General features: G+C 30.0%; 3 protein-coding genes and 2 pseudogenes across 3 annotated transcripts in view; all 5 read left to right on the forward strand.

Annotated features, from left to right (window-relative positions):
• Nucleotides 1-1072, forward strand: part of LOC105621286 — a 1579-nt gene extending 507 nt beyond the window's left edge. Inside the window, exons 2-5 of the mRNA XM_012202754.1 lie at nt 318-408; nt 528-664; nt 808-940; nt 1016-1072. Coding sequence (XP_012058144.1) covers nt 318-408; nt 528-664; nt 808-940; nt 1016-1072 — 418 coding nt within the window. The remainder of the gene's footprint in view (nt 1-317; nt 409-527; nt 665-807; nt 941-1015) is intronic.
• Nucleotides 1073-1639: 567 nt separating this feature from the next.
• LOC105621149 lies at nt 1640-2797 on the forward strand (annotated as a pseudogene).
• A 5811-nt stretch (nt 2798-8608) lies between these two features.
• LOC105621150 lies at nt 8609-10861 on the forward strand. Its single transcript, XM_012202619.1, is given in 8 exon segments — nt 8609-8657; nt 8727-8988; nt 9067-9171; nt 9280-9370; nt 9792-9928; nt 10000-10166; nt 10169-10196; nt 10798-10861. Coding segments are annotated over 8 exon segments (903 nt in total).
• A 3140-nt stretch (nt 10862-14001) lies between these two features.
• On the forward strand, nt 14002-16068 carry LOC105621151 (odorant receptor 9a-like). The gene is given in 7 exon segments (XM_012202620.1): nt 14002-14083; nt 14154-14415; nt 14495-14614; nt 14724-14814; nt 15580-15716; nt 15788-15947; nt 15949-16068. Coding segments are annotated over 7 exon segments (939 nt in total). The 5' UTR covers nt 14002-14034.
• A 1728-nt stretch (nt 16069-17796) lies between these two features.
• LOC105621287 overlaps nt 17797-19952 on the forward strand; it is a 7187-nt pseudogene continuing 5031 nt past the window's right edge.

Below are 19952 nucleotides of genomic sequence, written 5' to 3' on the forward strand. Positions count from 1 at the left end.
TATATATATATATATATATATATATATTAATAATATAATAACTTGACGCTGAAAAAATGCTTTTTGAACATTCCAAAGTAGTATATACTATTATAATATGTATCTTTCATTATTGAACACTACACCATTTCTAATTCCAAAAATGATATTTTCAACATAATTTTGAAAGTTTGCTCTTCAAAGCTATTTTCTCTGCTGAATGCAACTATTAATATTGATGCTAATTAACAAATCATCTTTGTTAGATCATGACAAGTTGCAATTCTTTTGTTTGATTTTTATTTAGATATTTAGTCATTATTATATTTTTGTCATAGATTCGTTCAATTTCTTGAAAGTACCTTTACGATATCGTTCGCTGTGCAACTTTTGTTAGTTACAATTGGCTTGAGTATTACTTTAGTACAAGTGAGTGATTTACTAATAGATAGCGAAATACGAAAATATAATATAATGTTAACAAAATTAAAATGTTAAACATTTTATAATGTTAATCAAAACAAGATTTTATCTTTTTCGTGTTAAAGTTCTCGATACAGCTGCACGATTTAGCGGAAGCGATGAGGTACTTCCTTTTCATTTTTGGTCAATTATTTCACTTGTTCTGCTTCAGCTTTCAAGGACAAAAAGTGATAGATTATAGTTTCGAAATTCGCGACAAGATGTAAGAGACAGTATTAAATTGAAAATAAATTGATTGATATGAAAAATATATTTTCTATAAAAACTATTATAAGCAACTTTAATCATTTGCAATCGATAAATTTTTACTATAATTATTTTGTATGTATAATGGTAATTTTATAGATATCATAGTTCGTGGTATACTATACCCGTGAAGGAACAAAGATTGCTCATGTTCGTGATGAGAAAAAGTATCGAAGCTTGTGTCTTGTCCGCCGGCAAGATATACGTATTTTCTCTAGAAAATTTCATGACGGTAAAACAATTAACATGACAAACGCTATAAAAATATAAAAATGCAAAGGAAGACACATGAAACCTTTTCATTTAGGTCGTGCAAAGCTCGATGTCGTACTTTACGTTACTGTCGTCCTTTGATGTGTCGTAAACGATATCCGGTAATTGTGGCAGCATGTAGTAAAATATCCATGAAATGTTCCGCAGGAGTATACTATTACAAATAATAGATCGAATAAAATAATGCTTTTATACTTGCTATTATGTAACGAAACAAAAGTAATAAAATTTTATTTTGCTATCGATATTGCTATGCGACTGAAAGATTTTTCCTCCCTTCTTCTTTTCCAGAGGCTTCGAACATTCATGACACTTATTTAAAAGTCTATCTCTGTCGATAGAAAATACTCATTTTATCGCATTATTTCGTTCTCATCGATAAGTACACTCCGGAGGGAACATGCAAAACGAGCCTCTATTATTGAGAGACTACATTATTAATGTCAAAGAATCAAACTACCTGTTCCTATAAATTCTATGTCTAGTCGTTGATTGACATGACATGCAACAAAGTTATTTCATGAGAATCGTCTGTATGTACAGCAGTTTTAGTGCAAGGGGATATCATTTTAATTGGTGTCTGACATTAGAGGGTGAGCGATCAACCGTATGAAATTAATTGCCTTTACTGTGGTGAAAACGCGGTATCTTAAGAATTATGAAGACTTGGAGGCATTACTATAATATCGTCTACAAAATATTATCGTTCACCGGTATCTGAAACCGAGAGCAAGGATATTTCGCGTTGCTGTAATGACTATAATCATGGTGACTGTACTCGTTCCGCAGGTAAATTGATGTAGTGCTCGAAAGAGAAGAATCTATCGCAAGAATGATAAACGACAATGATTTCAGTTTGCTTATCAATTTATGTGCAAGACAAATGTGCAATGTATTTGCGAGGCGATGACATCGTATTTACTGACATGTACTACATGGACTGAAAAGTCCCGGGATTTTTCAATACGTGGCGCCACTAGAAAATGAACATGATTCATTTCAAGAGGTTCGTCTGTCACTAGTTTATGTATGAATTTTCATGACATTTCGTTCATTCGTTTACAAGTTACAGTCGTTTAAGTGGCGCTACTTTCGCCTTTATTCTGTACCATCACGATAACGCACCATCACACATGTCCTTGAAAGCGATGGCCAAATTGGACCAATCATGATTCGAATTGGTTGCTCACCTACCGTATTCTCCAGACTTGGCCTCCAGCGACTATTATGTGTTCCCAAATCTCAAGCGGTGGCTCCAGGGAAAGAGATTCACATCGAATGAGGAAATCATCGCGGAAACCGAGGCGTATTTCGAAGGCTTGGACGTTTCGTACTACAGAAAGGGCATCGAAATGTTGGAAAATCATTATATCAAGTGTATCGCCCTCGAAGGCAACTATATTGAGGAATAAATATAACTTTGCCCAAAAAACGCTTGTTTTCATTTAAAATCCCGGGACTTTTCAGCCCATATAGTACTTCTTTGTTAAAAGTGTACACGTGTCAATTAAATATTCGCACGGTATATTCTAATTAAGCAATTATAACTATTTCGATATGTTCGATTTTAAAAGTAGCAGTTTAAGAAAAAAAAAATTTCAATTTTTTTCAATTTTTGTATACATTTATTAGACTTTTATAAATGCTATTTTATTTAAAATTGATAATATCCATTTTTTGTCAGATCAAAAGCCTTACTCAACACTTATTCATCGACTGGAAGGGATTGAAAATTTCCAAAGAATATGAGATTATGAAATTATACGCAAAGAACAGTAAACGATTTTGTGTAATGTATACGGATGAGAAGCAATGAAAAGAATGCTCTATACTGTTTTATTTCCAAAAGTTATGCATTTTTTTTTCACAAATTGTTCTTTGCACTAGTGATCTCTTTTTCACGTATCTCTAAATACATGTGTATCTCCAATACATGTTCAAAATCATGATTTATACTTTGTACATTGCAGTATATTGTATGTTAGGTAACTACGTTTATGTCACTATCTCTTGTGCCATTCGCACTTGACGCGGTATGGCCCCTTAATGAATCCCGTCTCATAATGCCTCCATATCCAGGATGCTATTTCGTGGAACTTCGGGAATATTTCTATAAAATCTTCTGGCATTCCATCATTGTTTGGGAAATAACTATAGTCGGAATAGTTGCTCACGATTATATGTTTGTGACTTTTGTCGAGCATGTTTGTAGCATGTTGGCTTTAGTCGGGTAAGGAAACTTGTGAGCTTGATAAAAAGAATATAATTTTTTATCAAGTTTTCTACGTAAAATAATAAAATTACTTAAAATAATTTGATATATAAATATATATCAAATTACTTATTTTATATTTTATATAAAATAATAAAATCAAAATTTTTTGAAAAAAGGAATTGAAAAATTTGTCTTCAGATAAAGGAAAAAGTATGATAAAATCTGCAACAATTTTTACTAATATTTTACTTTCGACTTTATTTGACAAATATAATTCAATTCTTTTGCACCAATCTAGTATCAAAATATTTTTACAATTTATCCGGAATGTCAGCAAAACTAAAAAGAGAAAAAGAGTGGGAGAGAAAGAAAGGAGTTGTTCAAATTGTTTGTAGATTCTATTTCGAAAATCTATTTAATAAAGATGACAAAACAATGAAAATTGCAAACAATTCTAATGAATAGAATTGTTTGAATAACAATGATTTATCGCGAAAAAATTGCATTCTTTGTAAACAAACATCAAGATGTTTTAAAGTAAGTATATAATATCATATATAAAAAATATCTTAAATTTAAAGATAAAATGTTCGTAAAAACTATTTTTACGAAGATTCCTTTTACGATTATTTTATTTTCCGTTTATCATAGATTTGTGGAACATATCGAAAACTTTCACTATACCTTTCGGCGCGCAAATGATCATAGTAACCATAGGATTAAGTATTAAATTACTGCAAGTATGTATTTATTTATGATAAAATTGTTTTTCATATTTTCTAAAACTTTCAGATTTTATTCTAAAGAGTAAAATTTCGTCCTTAAAGATTAAAAATTGAATTATTTTACTTAAGATGGCTTTAATTTTCATTCTGTAGAATTTCGCTTCAAAGAATTTAGAGAGCATATAAATAATTTTAAATTATAGTAGAGACTATAGTGGAAATATTTACGTTATACTTATTAATTAATAACGAGTTACCTACACTGTTAAAATTTGTTAAATATTTCTAATCTCGTTTTTTTCACGGAAGTTATAAGAAAGAATAAGCAAAAATGGAAAATGGAGAAATGAGTAAGAAACGGTGTTTATTTAAAATATTGAAATATGTTCATTTTTTTATTCGATTTTAAAGATATTAGATAGGAAGATATTGGCAAGATAACAGATTTTTAGTAATGGACTATATTTTAAAGTGTAATATATATATATATATATATATATAATAATGTCGATAGTGCGAGTTGCAAAAACAAATGAATTCGAATCTTTAACTGATAAAATTCGATTCAAGTCAAAATTATGCATCATCAGTACTGGCGGGTACGTCATATATCACAAGCTAATCGTAAAGGTTATAATGAAGAGTGTTTTAAGCGCCGGCAAGATCTATGTTTTGGTGGCAGGTTAAGCCTATTCTACAATGTACTTTTTTGTTTTCTATTTTCCGTTTTTTGCTATTTTTTACATCTTGTCTTTTTGATTCTTATTCGATTTTTGTTTTATGTCGTCCGAGATAAAAGTTAACGAATTTCGGAAGAAACAGAAAACACGTAGCAAAAAATTGTCGATAAAATGACTGATAAAAGAGGAAGCAAGAGGTAAAAAGTAAGAAACAGAAAATAAAGAGCACATTGTAGAATAGGCCTTAAGACCGCACCCTAGACTTTCATAATGCATAACACATAGTGCATGATTGAGCGAGTCAACTAATCAGAATCTTTCCTTTCTTCCTATATTCCATGGAAAAAAAGAATTTGAATTGATTGATTCCCTTATGCATTATGCATTATGCAGGGGTCTATGCTGCGGCCATTACCATGATAATATATGCAGAAATATCGTGTGCTTATCATAGTGTTTTTTTAACAAGATTTTTCTTATTTTGAATGTTGTAATCTTCGATGTCATACTTTACAGTGCTTACATTTATTGAATGCAACAGCGGAACAACAACGAGGCGATATTTACAGTGGCGTAAAAAATATCGCTTTGCTATGATTGATTGCTGTTTCGTTGCTTGATTACTTTGTTGCGTCCAATAAATCCAGTGTTGTTAAACGGACTGGGTTTCAGACGCATGCGCATTCAATGTAGCTTCAGTAACGTACCGATCACTAGTAAATCAGATCAGAAGATTATTAGTCGCCTATGAAAAATTTTTTCAAAAAAATTTTAATATATTTTACATATTTTACATATGTATACATATATAGAAATATATAGAAATACAATATATAGAAATATATATATTTAAATAATATTATTTATATAATATTATATATATGTATATGTATATAAAATATGTAAAATATACTAAAATTTTCAACTCTAAGCGATTAATGATCTATTTATTAGTGAGTAAGTTACTCCAGGACGCGGTAAGCTACATTGAACGCGCATGCGTTTGAAATCCGGCCCGTTTAACAAAGCTGAATTAAGCATTAGTCAATGACAAAGCATCAAGCTGATGCTATAAATCAAGCAAACGACCCATTTCATATTTTATGTACTTGGCGTCGCGACGTTAACACGTCCAAGGGTTAACACTTAGATAAAACGTTAAAAGTTAAAAAGAAGTTACAATGTTAATAACTTTTAACTTAACTTCATTAATTTTATAAATGCATTAATTATTAACTTAATTTATAATTATTTTCAAAATTTAATTTATTAACTTTATTAAATTTTTTTTAATACTAATATTTATTCTATAAAATCTTCTTTCTTAATTCTTAAACATCAGAGAATTAATTTAGAAAAAGCAACAATAATTTTGTGTATAGAGATCCTGTATAATAAGTCTCGCCATATTTTCAGATTTGATTGGCTAGCTAGATTTTATTAATTCTCGCTTTTATTTGACTCATATGAATTTTAGATGCTATAAATATTACATTTCAGCAATATAAATATAAAATGAGTTTCAGATGAAGAATTATTGTAAAACAGTGTTATTATATCCATTTTCTAAATTTTTACATATATTTTTTGTAACAAATATCTAGTCAACATAGTCGTAGTAAATAGTGTATTTCAGAACAAGTTAGATTGAAGAAAGTGCAAATATATCCCCTTTTCTCTCAGAAGTAGACAAAAAGGCTTTATGCGTTACCCTTGCTATAAATAAATTATATGTGAATAAAAAAATTAAATTTATCTAATAATCCCCCCCCCCCTATATTGCAATTTTTATTTAAATTAATTTCATTTTAAGAAAAATTATAAGACATATGGATGAACTGATCTCAAAAATAATTTTTTTCAAATTTAACTTTTTTTTTAAACTTAAGTTAATTCTATCTTAATTTAATTCTTACTAATTTAATTTTTGATTCTTAAATTTTTAACTTAATTTTATAAGCCATTAACTTTAACTTAATTTAATTTAAAAAAAAACGTTGACTTATCCAACCTTGACTGCGTTATTCAATATAGAAAAATTTAAAAAAAAAAGATACATACATATTGAATGTTTAAAATAATTCATATTGAATGTTTAAAATAATAATGTTCAAAATTATTTTAATAATATAAATATATTACATTCAATATAGTTTGCATTTTGGTTATTTTTTAATTTTTTAATTAAATTTTTACTAGATTGACATATACTATTGTATGTTTGAATTATATATATATATATATATATATATATATATTTCGTTCTTAGATATATACATATTAAATGTTTAAAATAATTCTTTAAAATTGTTTAATAGTATGAATGTATTACATTCAATATAAATTGCTTATTTTGATTATTTTTAAAATAAATTTTTAATAGATTGACATATGCTCTTGATGGAGCAAAAAATCCAAGCCACATAATAGATAAGGAGATTCAAGCGTGTCAATCTAGACTACATAAAAAAAAAAATATATATATATATATTATGTATAATCTATATATGTAGTCTAGATTATAGAATGTGGTGTGTGTGTGTGTGTATATATATACACACACACACACACACACACACACACACACACACACACACACACACACCACATTCTCTACAAAGGATTATGATTAATTCAATCTGCGAAGCGTACGAATCTCGATTTGAAGTCGAGTTTAAGAAGATATTGAATTGTAAAATCTGCTTTAAATTTTTGTCACACTGAAGATGATCTGATGTAAAAACGTCTGTACGTATTATATGTTTCTTTATTGTACGATAAACATATAAATATTGTATACCACATCAAGCGTGGTTTCTTTGCTTTTTTATATATTGATTATTTGATTTTTATTCGTTGGAGCCTAACACATTACTTGTATTTGTTAAACTTAAATAAAGAACTTATTTATTTCTGACATCCGAAACGATATTAATCATTGAATAGACAACTACATGTACATGATGATATGTATATGATGAACTACATATACATACAGATATAATATTTATTTTGCAACTAGGTATATACGTAACCACACATCTTGTCAGAGGAATCCTTACTTCTTTGAATATTCCGATCGATATATTCTGCGCGGAAATTATCTTATGCCTTGATAAGTACCTTTCACATTCACCTTTTAAACATGATGCAAAATTGCTATCAAAGGTTTCTATCATACGTAGTATTTTTCTTTATTACTCCTGCTAAAATATTGATTCGTTCTTCGAAGATAACGAAGATAAGATGAGAAGTTTAATCAATTGCGTATTGCCTAGGTAGAACCTTGCTTTGAAAATTATGGCATTGGTGTGGAAAGATTACTACAGTATTACAAAATGGTTATTGTTATTCTGCGGCCAGTGGCCTTATCAGAAAAACCGAGCGAGACTTTTTCAGTTGAGCACGGTGACTTTGGTCATTTTTTCGCTGATTTTTCCACAGGTTCCTTATAAAATTTTAATTATAATACGCAGTATATGTAACGTATCTATCTTTATTAAACTTGCCTAAACGACATATAATTCAATAAAATTCAGGACAGAATTCTTTTTATCATTTTATGAAATCATTGTATAAAAAATGTATTTTAAAATGCACGCTTATCGAAATATAAAATTAAAAATAGAATTTTATCCAAAACTGCATCGCAAATCATCTAAAGTGTGTTCTAGTAAGTATACTTCTAGGTGGCCCAAATTTTTTACTGCGATGGAAATGCGCGATGTATTCAATTGACCATACCAGTGCTTATGTTGATGGTTATGCTTCTGGTGAAACTATATACATGCCAGTTTAATAGTAGCAAAGTATGCCAATACCGAAATTTATGTTTGGTCAGAAAATATTTATTCAAATTTTCATTAGTCTTTGCGATCGTAGTCTTCTACGATCGTCGGACTCTTCCAAGATTTTACATTCATTGAAGATGTTTTTAGATCAAAAGTCTCACTGACTTTGTGTGTGATGATTGGGAGAAGTTGAATAGCGCGGAGGAATATGAAATTATGAAAAAATATGCCACGAATGCAAGATTGATTTCTTTCGCATATATCTGTAAGAATAAATCATTCAATATTATTTTTATTTTAATGAATGATGGACGATTATTTCGTTTTGTTGCAGTATATATGTACTCGTGCAGCAGTGCGTCTATATTATTTTCCCTTGTACCCAAATTGTTGAACATCGTATTACCCCTCAACGAATCCCGACCTATAATTATGCCTTTCGATGTTTATTATTTCGTGGACGAAGAGAAATATTATTTCTACATTATATTTCATATATATATGAGCATAATTATATCTTTTACGACGGCAACCGCACACGATTGCACGTTTTTTATTTATATTGAGCATGTCTGCAGCCTTTTTGCTGTGACTGAGTAAGGAAAACAATTTTTTTTAAATTGTTTCTCTCACGACTCATTGAGAGATCGAAACTATCCCTTAAATGTTCACAGATTTCGTCTTGAAACTTTATCACATAAGGATCGCAACGACGCGAATAATCTTTCGTATAATCGGAAAATCATTGTCTTCATCCATGCACACTGGCGAGCTTTACGGTAAGTGCACAATATTGTATTATGTAGAATATGTACTACAGATTTAAAGAAAAAATGATCAAAAATTGTACTGATATAAGTTTCACAAAATTTGTTTCCATTGGACAGTTTCGCGAAAATTCTTGAAGACATCTTTTGCACTGCTTTCGCAGTACAAATGTTGATAGTTGTTGTAACATTGAGCATTTCTCTGGTACAAGTACGTATATATCTATTTGTTGTTGTAATTCAACTTGATATCCGCATATTTTGTGCGATGTTATTTGTCGTTCATATTGCATTACTTATAGTTATATAATTAACAGCATTGTGCAACGTTTTTAAACGTTCTCATGTTTCTGACATATAATTCTAACCTTTCTCGTCGATTATGAAACTATATTTTATTATTATTTAAATACTCTAGCTGTGTTACATGTTACAAGTTTTCGAGAAAACCAAGCGAAAAATTAAAAAATTATTTTTTATCACTTTCAAAGTTATTAAAAAAACGGAATGTCATAGAAATTCGATTATTATTGGAAATCATTTATCATATACTATAAAACAAAATCCTTGTTGTACAGTATGTTTACTGAAGCAAGAGATTAAAATATGGTATGTTCTTTTTTGCGTTTAAGATTACGTTACTGTACGGCGACATTAATGCAATGTTGAGATATCTAATGTATATCTTTGGTCAAGTATTACACACGTTTTGTTTCAGTCTACAAGGACAGAGATTGATCAATCACAGCATACAATTGCACGACAAAATGTAAGATTTTAATAATTTAAATGTAGTGAAATTGCAAATTTGCTGACGACTGATATACAAAGATGTTGTAGATACAATTCTTCCTGGTATGAAATACCTGCGGAATCACGAAAGCTGCTTTTGTTCGTAATGCAAATGTGCATAAAACCCCGTTTTTTGAGCGCCGGTAAGATTTATGTTTTCTGTTTGGAGAGCTTCACCATGGTAAAGATTATTTACGAAACTTATTACTTCTTGTTTCTTTGAAATTTTTCTTAAGAATATTGGCACTTATTTTGTCATCAGATATCAAAATTACTTATCCTTCTCTATATATCGGCCCACTAAGTTTCGGGCTGCTTTCTCCTTCACCTCTGTCAAATATTTTAATTCCCTTTCTGATTCAATAAAAATCTCTCCCTCTCTATCCTCCTTTCGTTCTGTTGTCTCGCGTTTCATTGCGTCATAGTTTTAAACGAGACTGATGTAATTGTGTTTGCGAGTGTATGTGAGGGAGTTTGTGCGTGCGTGCGTGCATGTGTGCGTGCGTGCGTGCGTGCGTGCGTGCGTGCGTGCGTGCGTGCGTGCGTGCGTGCGTGCGTGTGTGTGTGTGTGTGTGTGTGTGTGTGTGTGTGTGTGTGTGTGTGTGTGTGATTTTAGCTATTAATTTATCTCTTATTGCATTATTGTCTTATTCTAATTTTATTATTGGTAGGCTTTGTAATAGCAATTCTACTGATGCCTAACTATTTACAAATTACTATTGTCTATTTACTTATGTTTATGTTAATCTATATAGTCTATTGTATCATACTTTATGTCTATTACTCTGTTAACATGTATGTTTTTCATATAGCTTTACAATAAACTAAATTAAATTAAATTAATTAAATTATATTACAGGTTATGCAATCTTCGGTGTCGTATTTTACCGTACTTGTATCCTTCCAATGACCAATGGTCAATATATAATTTGGGTAGTATCTGTGCAATCACAATTATATTATAGTAGAAACTGCAATAAAAATAATATTTACATTATACTTATTAATTCGTATCAATTAAATACACTATTAAAATATCTTTATTTAATGTGTTGTTTTTCATGGAAGTTACAAATTATAAGAAGGTATAAACAAAAATGAAAAATGGAGAAATGGGTAAGAAACGGTGTTTATTTGAAATATTGAAATATATTCATTTTTTATTCGATTTTAAAGGAAAGATATTAGGTGGGAAGATATAGGCAAGATAATAGATTTTTAGTAATGGTCTGAATTATATATTTTGATCTAAAATAATACGTAGTAATGTCGATAGCATAAGTTGCAAAAATAAATGTATTCAAATTCTTACCAAATTCTAACCAATAAAATTCGATTTAATGTCAAGCCAAAGTCACGCATTATCGATACTGGCGGGCATGTCATGTGAGGTCACAGAAGCTAATCATGATAGTGATAATGAAGAGTATACAACCAAGTTCTTTAAGCACCTACAAGATCTATGTTTTCTGTCTGGTGAGCTTTTTATCATGGTATTACACATAGAATTAGCGTGTACTTGTTGTAGTTATGTTTCTTTATCGAAACATAATGCTCTTATCATGGTATTACACATAGAATTAGCGTGTACTTGTATGTAGTTATGTTTCTTTATCGAAACATAATGCTCTTATTTTGAAGAAAGATTCGACAAATTTCGATGTCATACGGTGTTCGCGTACGTTTAGTAATCCGTTGTTTATGCATCTGATGATATTATCTGGTCGCATTCGTCAAAAAAAACAATATCATATGTCTTTAATTCTTCTAATATAGATAAATTCCATTGTTTATCATTTTTTTATTGAAATTACACGTAAATTAACTTTGTTTTATGTATTTTGAATATTTGCGTAAAAAGTGACTATATAACAAACAATCTTTTCCAAAAATGTTAGACACCTTATATTTTTTCATTTATCTAGAATTCTTTTTCTTATTCTACTCTATTATTTGTATTTTTATTATTACTTATTGGTTACCATTATACGTAAATTTAAAAGGATTTTAAATAAAGAATAGTTCACCGCGAATGCCATAAACCGAATTTTTAGCTAAATTTTTATACATATAATAATTAATAAAATATATAATATTTTTTGTCAAGATGGTATATATTCTCAGCTGTCTGAGGATAAATAGAATAAGTTTTCAGACAGTAAAAAGAACATAGACAATTCGAATAATAAATTATTACATTTTATTTTTCAAAATAGTCCTTCACATGACATCTTCTCGTTATAACACTTCAAAACTTTCTTTAAAGTCCATAGTTAGAATGTTATTCAAAATATTAGTTCCTCTGAATTCTCGTCATATTGAAAATGTTTACTTTTTTATTATGCTATTTTAAAAACATCAATCTGATAAAATCAGATCTGGTAATAAGATAAACTTAACAATTATTTTCTATTGATGTAATTACTTTATTGAGGAAGATATTTTTAAGATATTTTTTCGCGATTTTTTTTTGAATTTTCAAAACTGGCTTTTTCGGATTTCATTTTGTTCTCAAAGCTCATAATTATCTTAAAGAAAAATAATACTTCATTCAAGACTTCGAGAACATTCAGAAAAATGTGACGAGTTCTCTAAACAGTAGTTCCAACTGCGGAATTAAAAAAATGTTTTGTAGAATATTTATAACAAAGATGAAGAGTACTGATGCCATGGAAGACTACTTTGGAAGATAAAATATAATATAATATTCGGAGAGATCTGTATTATTTTATTGCCACAGTCCGAAAACTTTGTTGTAAGGCTATGTATACCTACATCGATTTTAGTGTCAATCTTTTCAGAGTCACAAACTGATGCCACTATTTGCGAAGTTGGTTATAATTTATATACATATAATTTATATACATATAATTTGAAATATTTCAAATATTATTTACTACATACAACCTTATGTAGTATTAATGTATTTTTATATAGAAAAATTTATAAAGAAGAAATTATCTTCGACACTTGTTTCGTAGCGATACTGAACATTGAATAACAATGTATAGGCAACTAAGTACACGTAAATACATTTTGTCAGAAGAATTCTTATTTCCTTGAACATTTCGATCGACGTTTTGCGCGGAAGAAAATTACCCCATCGTTCCGTTGATAAGTTATCTTTCACATTCACTTTTTATCAAGCGTGACACGCAAAATTGCTGTCAAGGGTTTCCATCGTACATAGCATTTCTTTCTATTACACCTGCTAAAATATTAATTCCTCATATCAAAGACGAGACAAGAAGTTTAGTCAATTGCGTGTTGCCAAAGGTAGAACGTTACTTTGAAAATTATGGCATTCGTGTGGAAAGATTATTATAGTATTACAAAAAGATTGTTATTATTCTGCGGCCTGTGGCCTTATCAGGAAAAACGAACGAGGCTTTTTCGAGTGCATTCGTTGACTCTGATGATTTTTTTGCTGATTGCTCCGCAGGTTCATCATAAAATTTTTACAATTCATTGCACTAGATATAAACAGGTTGCATAAAAAAAAATTAATTGAAGTATGCAGTACGTAACGTATCTATATCTTTGTTACGCTCACTTTATAGGCAAAATATTACTCGACAAAATTAAGGATAGATTCTTTTTATTATTTTTAGTATTAACGAAAGGAATAAAAAATATATATTAAAATGTATGCGTATCAAAATAAATGGCAGATACAATTAAAAACAGAATTTTATCAGATTTTATCTGCGAAACTACACTATAAATCGTTTAAAGTTACATCTAATAAGAATACTTCCAGGTGGCCCAATTTTTTCATTGCAATGGAAACGCGCGATGTATTAAACTGACTATACCGATGTTTATGTTGATGATTACATTTCTGGTGAAACTATACACATGTCAAATTAACATTAGCAAAGTATACCATTACCGAAATTTATATTAAATATTTGATCGAAAATTATTCAAATTTTTATTATCCTTTGCGATCGCGATCGTCTTCGATCGTTAAACTATCCGATATAATTCAACATTCATTGAAGATATTTTTAGATCAAAAGTCTTACTGACCATATATGTGATGATTGGGAGAAGTTGAATAGCGCAGAAGAATATGAAATTATGAAAAAGTATGCCACGAATGCAAAATTGATTACTTTCGCATATTTGAGTAAGGATAAATTGCTTCGTATTCTTTTTATTTTAACGAATGATGAACGATTATTTCGTTTTTGTTGCAGTATATGTTTTTTCTTGTTGCGGGGGATATACATTATTTTCCATTATTCCAAAATTATTGAACATCGTGTTACCCCTCAATGAATCCCGGCCTGTAAATTTGCCCTACCAGGCTTATTACTTCGTGGACAAAGATAAATATTATTTCTACATTATATTTTATGTTTGTGTGTTCGGGTCTGTAGCTACTATGATGGTAATCGCGCACGATTGCATTTTTTTTATTTACATTGAACATGTCTGCAGTCTCTTTGCTGTGACTGGGTAAGAAAAACTATTTTTTTTTACGTTGATTCTATCACGACTGATCAGGAGAGCGGAACTACTGCTTAAATATTTACAGATTTCATCTTGAAACTTTATCATTTAATAACCATAATGATACGAATAATCGTCTAGATGATCGGAAGATCTACAATCGAAAAATCGCTATTTCTATTCATGCACACTGGCGAGCTTTACGGTGAGTACACAATATTGTATTAAATAGAATGTATATCATACATTTAAAGAAAAAGAGAGAGACAAGAAATTGTACCAAAAGTATCACAAAATTTGATTCCATTGGACAGATTCGCGGATATTCTTGATGACATCTTTTGTACTGCTTTCGCAATACAAATGTCGATAGTTACTGTAACATTGAGTATTACTCTGCTACAAGTACGTATCTATCTATTTGTTGTTGCAATTTAACTTGATATCTGCATATTTTGTGCAATGTTATTTGTCAGTCGTGTTGCATTACTCGCAGTTATATAATATGATTAACTGCATATGATTAATTGTGTAAGATTTTTAAACTTTTTTCATGTTTCTTGATATATAATTCTGATAGGTTTTTCTGATATATTATGAAATTGTATTTAAAATTTTCTAGCATATTACAGACTTTCGAAAATCGAACGAAAAATGAAAAAATTGTTTATTTGTTTAATTTTAATGATGCGACCTCGTGCTATATAATCAATCTTTCCCCCGAAATATAGAATATATATTTCGCGGGAATTATAGATAATTTTAATTAATGACTGCATAAACGTACTATAATTAAATAATTAACTATTATGTAACCGATTATGACTCTTTCAAATTTATTTTTATTTTCAATTGTGTAAGTTTTATGTTTTACACTGAGGATGATTTGATGAAGATTGTAACGTTTGTATATTAAATGTTTATATCGCTTGAATTAAAGATAGATTAATTATTTTTATAGCAATTAACAACTAGCACACTTGTAGTTTTTTCTTTTATAATTTTATTTTTTAGAAAATATTATTTTTTGGTCACTCCTGAAGTTGTAAAAAAATGAAATACGTCTTAAAAATTCATCATTATCGAAAATCACTTGCAATTTACTATAAAACAAAATTCTTGTTGTATATTAAATCAAAAGAATAAAATATCATATTCGTCGTGTTTAAGGTTGCCTTATTATATGGCGAAATTAATGAAACGTTGAAATATCTGGCGTTTATCTTTGCTCAGGTGATACACACGTTCTGCTTCAGTATACAAGGACAGAGATTGATTGACCACAGCTCACAATTAAGCGATAAAATGTAAGACTTTAATCACTTAAAATCGGTAAAATCGAAAATTGATTAACGACTGAGATTCAAAATCATTATAGATACAATTCTTCTTGGTATGAAGTTCCTGCAGAATCACGAAGGCTGCTTCTGTTCATGATGCGAAGGAGCGTGCAACCCTGTTTTTTGAGCGCTGGCAAGATTTATGTCTTCTCTCTTAAGAGCTTTTCCACAGTAAATGTTATTTACGAAATTTATGTTATTTACGAAATTTATGTTACTATATGCTCCTATGAAGTTTCTTCTAAGAATACTGGCACTTATTTTAAAGGTTATGCAGTCTTCAGTGTCGTATTTTACTGTACTTGCATCCTTCCAATAATGAATGGTCAATATGAATTTGGATAGTACCTGTATAACCACAATTATATTATAGTAATGGAGATCGTGCAGTAGAAATAATATCTACATTATACATATTAATTATGCTAAAATTATATTACACACTGTTAAAACACCGTTATTAAATAAACTTTTAATCTCATTTTTTTAGTTAGACTTTATGAGAAGATATAAACAAAAATGAAAATGGAGAAATGGGTAAGAAATGGTATTTATTTTAAGTACTGAAATAAAGGGTCTTTCAATAAGGACGCTCGATTTTTAAATGTAAATAAAACAAGTTGTGTGAGATATCCACTCAATTTTTTTTTATTTAAAAGAATTTTATGGCATTAAATATGGAATATATTGTCGCTCAAATGTCCGCCACGGCTTCGCTTGGTGACACGTATTCGGACGATCCAATTTTCAATGACTTTCTCGCAATCTCAAAATCTGGCTGGAATTTGCTGGATAGCGTTTGTTATGTTGACTTTGAGAGCAATTATTTGCGGTTTATTTGTCTAGACCTGCGATTTAAGATAACCCCAAAGGAAGAAGTCTAAAGGTATTAAATCGCACGATTTCAGTGGCCAGTCACGTCGCCGCCGCGCGAGATAACCATGCCCTCAAATCGCTGGTGCAGAATGTCCATCGTGGCATGCGGTGTGTAGCACGTAGCACCATCCTGTTGGAACATGTTATCGATATCCATATCATCCATTTTAGACCACAAGAAGTTGCTTATCATTGATCTGTAGCGCTCGCCGTTGACGATTATGGCAACGCCCGCTTCGTTTTGGAAAAAGTACCGATGATTCCGCCAGACCAAAATCCGCACCAAACAATGACTTTCTCGGGATACATTTGGAACTGGTGTATCTTGCGTGGATTGATATCGTTCCAAATTCGATAATTTTGCTTGTTCACATATCCATTCATCCAAAAATGGGCCTCATCGCTAAAGATGATTTGTTTGGCGAAATTTGGATTAACTTTCAACTGCTCCAGAACCCAATCAGCGAACACACGGCGTTGTCGTTTACTTTAAATTCCTGGGTCAGTTGAATTTTATAGGGGTGCAGACCCAAGTTCCGACGCAAAATTCGCCAAGTTGAAGTCGCAGAAAGGCCAAGTTCTTGTGAACAATGAGAAATTGACCGCCTCGGGTTTTCCTGTACACTCACACACAGCAGCGATGTTTTCAGCAGACCTTGCGTTTCGGCGACGTACTGATGTTGGCTGATTATTTATCGAACCGGTTGACTCGAATTTGGTCACCAAACGTCGAATAGTCGACTCGGCAGGACGGTTGTGGCGAGGATAAAAATCACGTAATGCACAGAACATTTCTCGAACGGAACACTGATTTTGATAATAAAATTTTATTATTTGCACACGTTGCTCAACATTGACCTTCCATGGTGATTTGTCATACACTACTAAACAATTCACAACAAATTTGACAGATGTCACTTTAACAATATGACTACTATGATCTAACAAATTTCGAGCGTCCCTATTGAAAGACTATACGTTTATTTTTCATTCGATTTTAAAAGAAAAATATTAGGAAGGAAGATATTAGGCAGGAAATTGTTTTTTAATTATAGATTGGATTATATTTGCATCTAAAGTAATACATAATATTGTCGTTAGCGTGAATTCAAATCCTTAATTGATAAAATTCGATTTAATGTTAAGCCAAAATCATGCATTATCGGCTAGCATGTCATACAAGACAGAAATTAATCATGATGATGATGAAGAGTATACAATCGAATTTTTTTAAGTACTGATGAGATCTATGTTTCTATACTGCCTGAGACAGTCTTTACCATGTTAATACGCGGAATTATGGTGTTTGTCATAATATTTCTTTTACGAAACATAGCTCTTGTTTTGAAGATTTTGCAAATATTGATGTTGATTATATTTTACGGTGCTATTATTCATTTAGTAGCTCTTTATACATCTGATATTTCTCGGTAGCACTTATCGAAAAAAATAATATCATATGTCTTTAATTCTCCTAATACAATTAAACACTCCTAATTTCTTTGTTTATCGTTAATTTTTTATCAAAATTATGCATAAATTGACTGTTGTTATGCATATCTTGATCTCTTTAATATTTCGTTTAAACAATCTTGATAAGAAATGTAAAACATATTCTTATTTTTGAAATGTAAAACATATCTATATTTTTTCATTTCTGAAATCCTTTTACCTTCACTGCTCTTTATTTAGTCTTTTTCAGGAATAAACTATAACTCTATACGAAAATAATTTAAACTAATAATTCAAAACATTCTATATTCTGATATTATATATTATATTTTAGTTTATTATATTTTAGTTGAACAATGATAATGAAGTTAACCATATTGATTGTCTTAATTTTGGTTCGTTCAATTTTTGGTATACCTTCTATTCATTTATATTTGCTACGCATATTATACAAACAAGAATTTGATATGAATTTTTAATTTTGATACTATTTTATATATTGGTTATAAAATGTCTAATGTTTTAATGTAACACTTTAAAACTTCTCTTAAAGTCCGTAGTTTGAATGTTATTTAAAACATTAGTTCCTCTAAATGTTTTCATCGTCTTGAAAATATTTACTTTTTATCATACTTTTAAGAAACATTAAATCCGATAAAGCCAGATCTGGTAATAAGATAAGTGGCTAATCTTAACAATTCTTTCATTGTTAAGATGGACTAAGAAAGAGGTTTTTAAGACTAGCCATTTATTTTACTCATCAGAACTGGCTCTTTCGAATTTCATGCTGTTCTCAAAGCGAAATCATTATAAAAATACTTTTTTATTGTTCAAAACTTCGAGGACATAAATTTGAGTGCTCTAGATAGCACTCCAACTACTTAAATTAAAAAAAGTTTCAACGTTTTATAATAGAGATATGTGATATATATTGATATCATAAATCTACTTTGAAAGACAAAATAATGTACAATAAACAAATTTAAGTGGCTAAAATTTAAAAATAATATTACAAAGAGAGCATACACCACTACGCAAAGTCTTATGAGCGAAACAATATATACGGTCATGCGCTCGAAAATTTCCTTGTTCCAGTGTCCGGAAATCCAAAATCTAAAAATGCTGATATAATTTCTGAGATTACAGAATAAAAAAAAATAATTCGTTACCCTCCGAATAATGGCAAACGCCCACACCCCCGATGTCGCCCGACCATGCACTCGAAAATTTCCTACGCTTGTCAGCAGCGAAGCTTTTTCGAGTGAATTTGATAATTATAATCACTGACTTTATCGCTGGCCGTTTTACAGGCTCCAAAAAAATTTCTCATAAAATTTCCAAAAAAATTTCTCATAAAATTTTTAATGTAGATTTGAATATACATTTAATATACTAGTTTTAAATTTTATGACATATAAAAAAGTTAATTAAAATACACACCGATGTGAATGAACCTGGCGCTCAACTTTATCAAAAATAAAAATTAATACTACAGGCCGTTTGTACTTCGTTTGTACTTGTTTGTACCGATCATTATTTCGTTTGTACCTCAAACAGTTAAACAAAAAGTGAAAAATAAAAAATGGCCAGCGCGCAACTTTAAAATTTTTTAATTTCGTTTATGCCATTCGAAAGAGAATCGTTTGTACTCGTTTGTATCTCTCTTATTTTCGTTTGTACCTCAAAGGGTTCGGAGATACAGCGCGTTTCAGTTTTTGCGCAACTCCTACATAGCAAATTTAGCGAATTTTAAAGATATCGAAATGGGATCATCGGCATTCGAAAGAGAATCGTTTGTACCCGTTTTTATCTCTCTTACTTTCGTTTGTACTTCAAAGGGTTCGGAGATACAGCGCGTTTCAGTTTTTTGCGCAA

The sequence above is a fragment of the Atta cephalotes genome, assembly GCF_000143395.1.
Source record: "Atta cephalotes unplaced genomic scaffold scaffold00032, whole genome shotgun sequence".
NCBI lineage: Eukaryota > Metazoa > Arthropoda > Insecta > Hymenoptera > Formicidae > Atta > Atta cephalotes.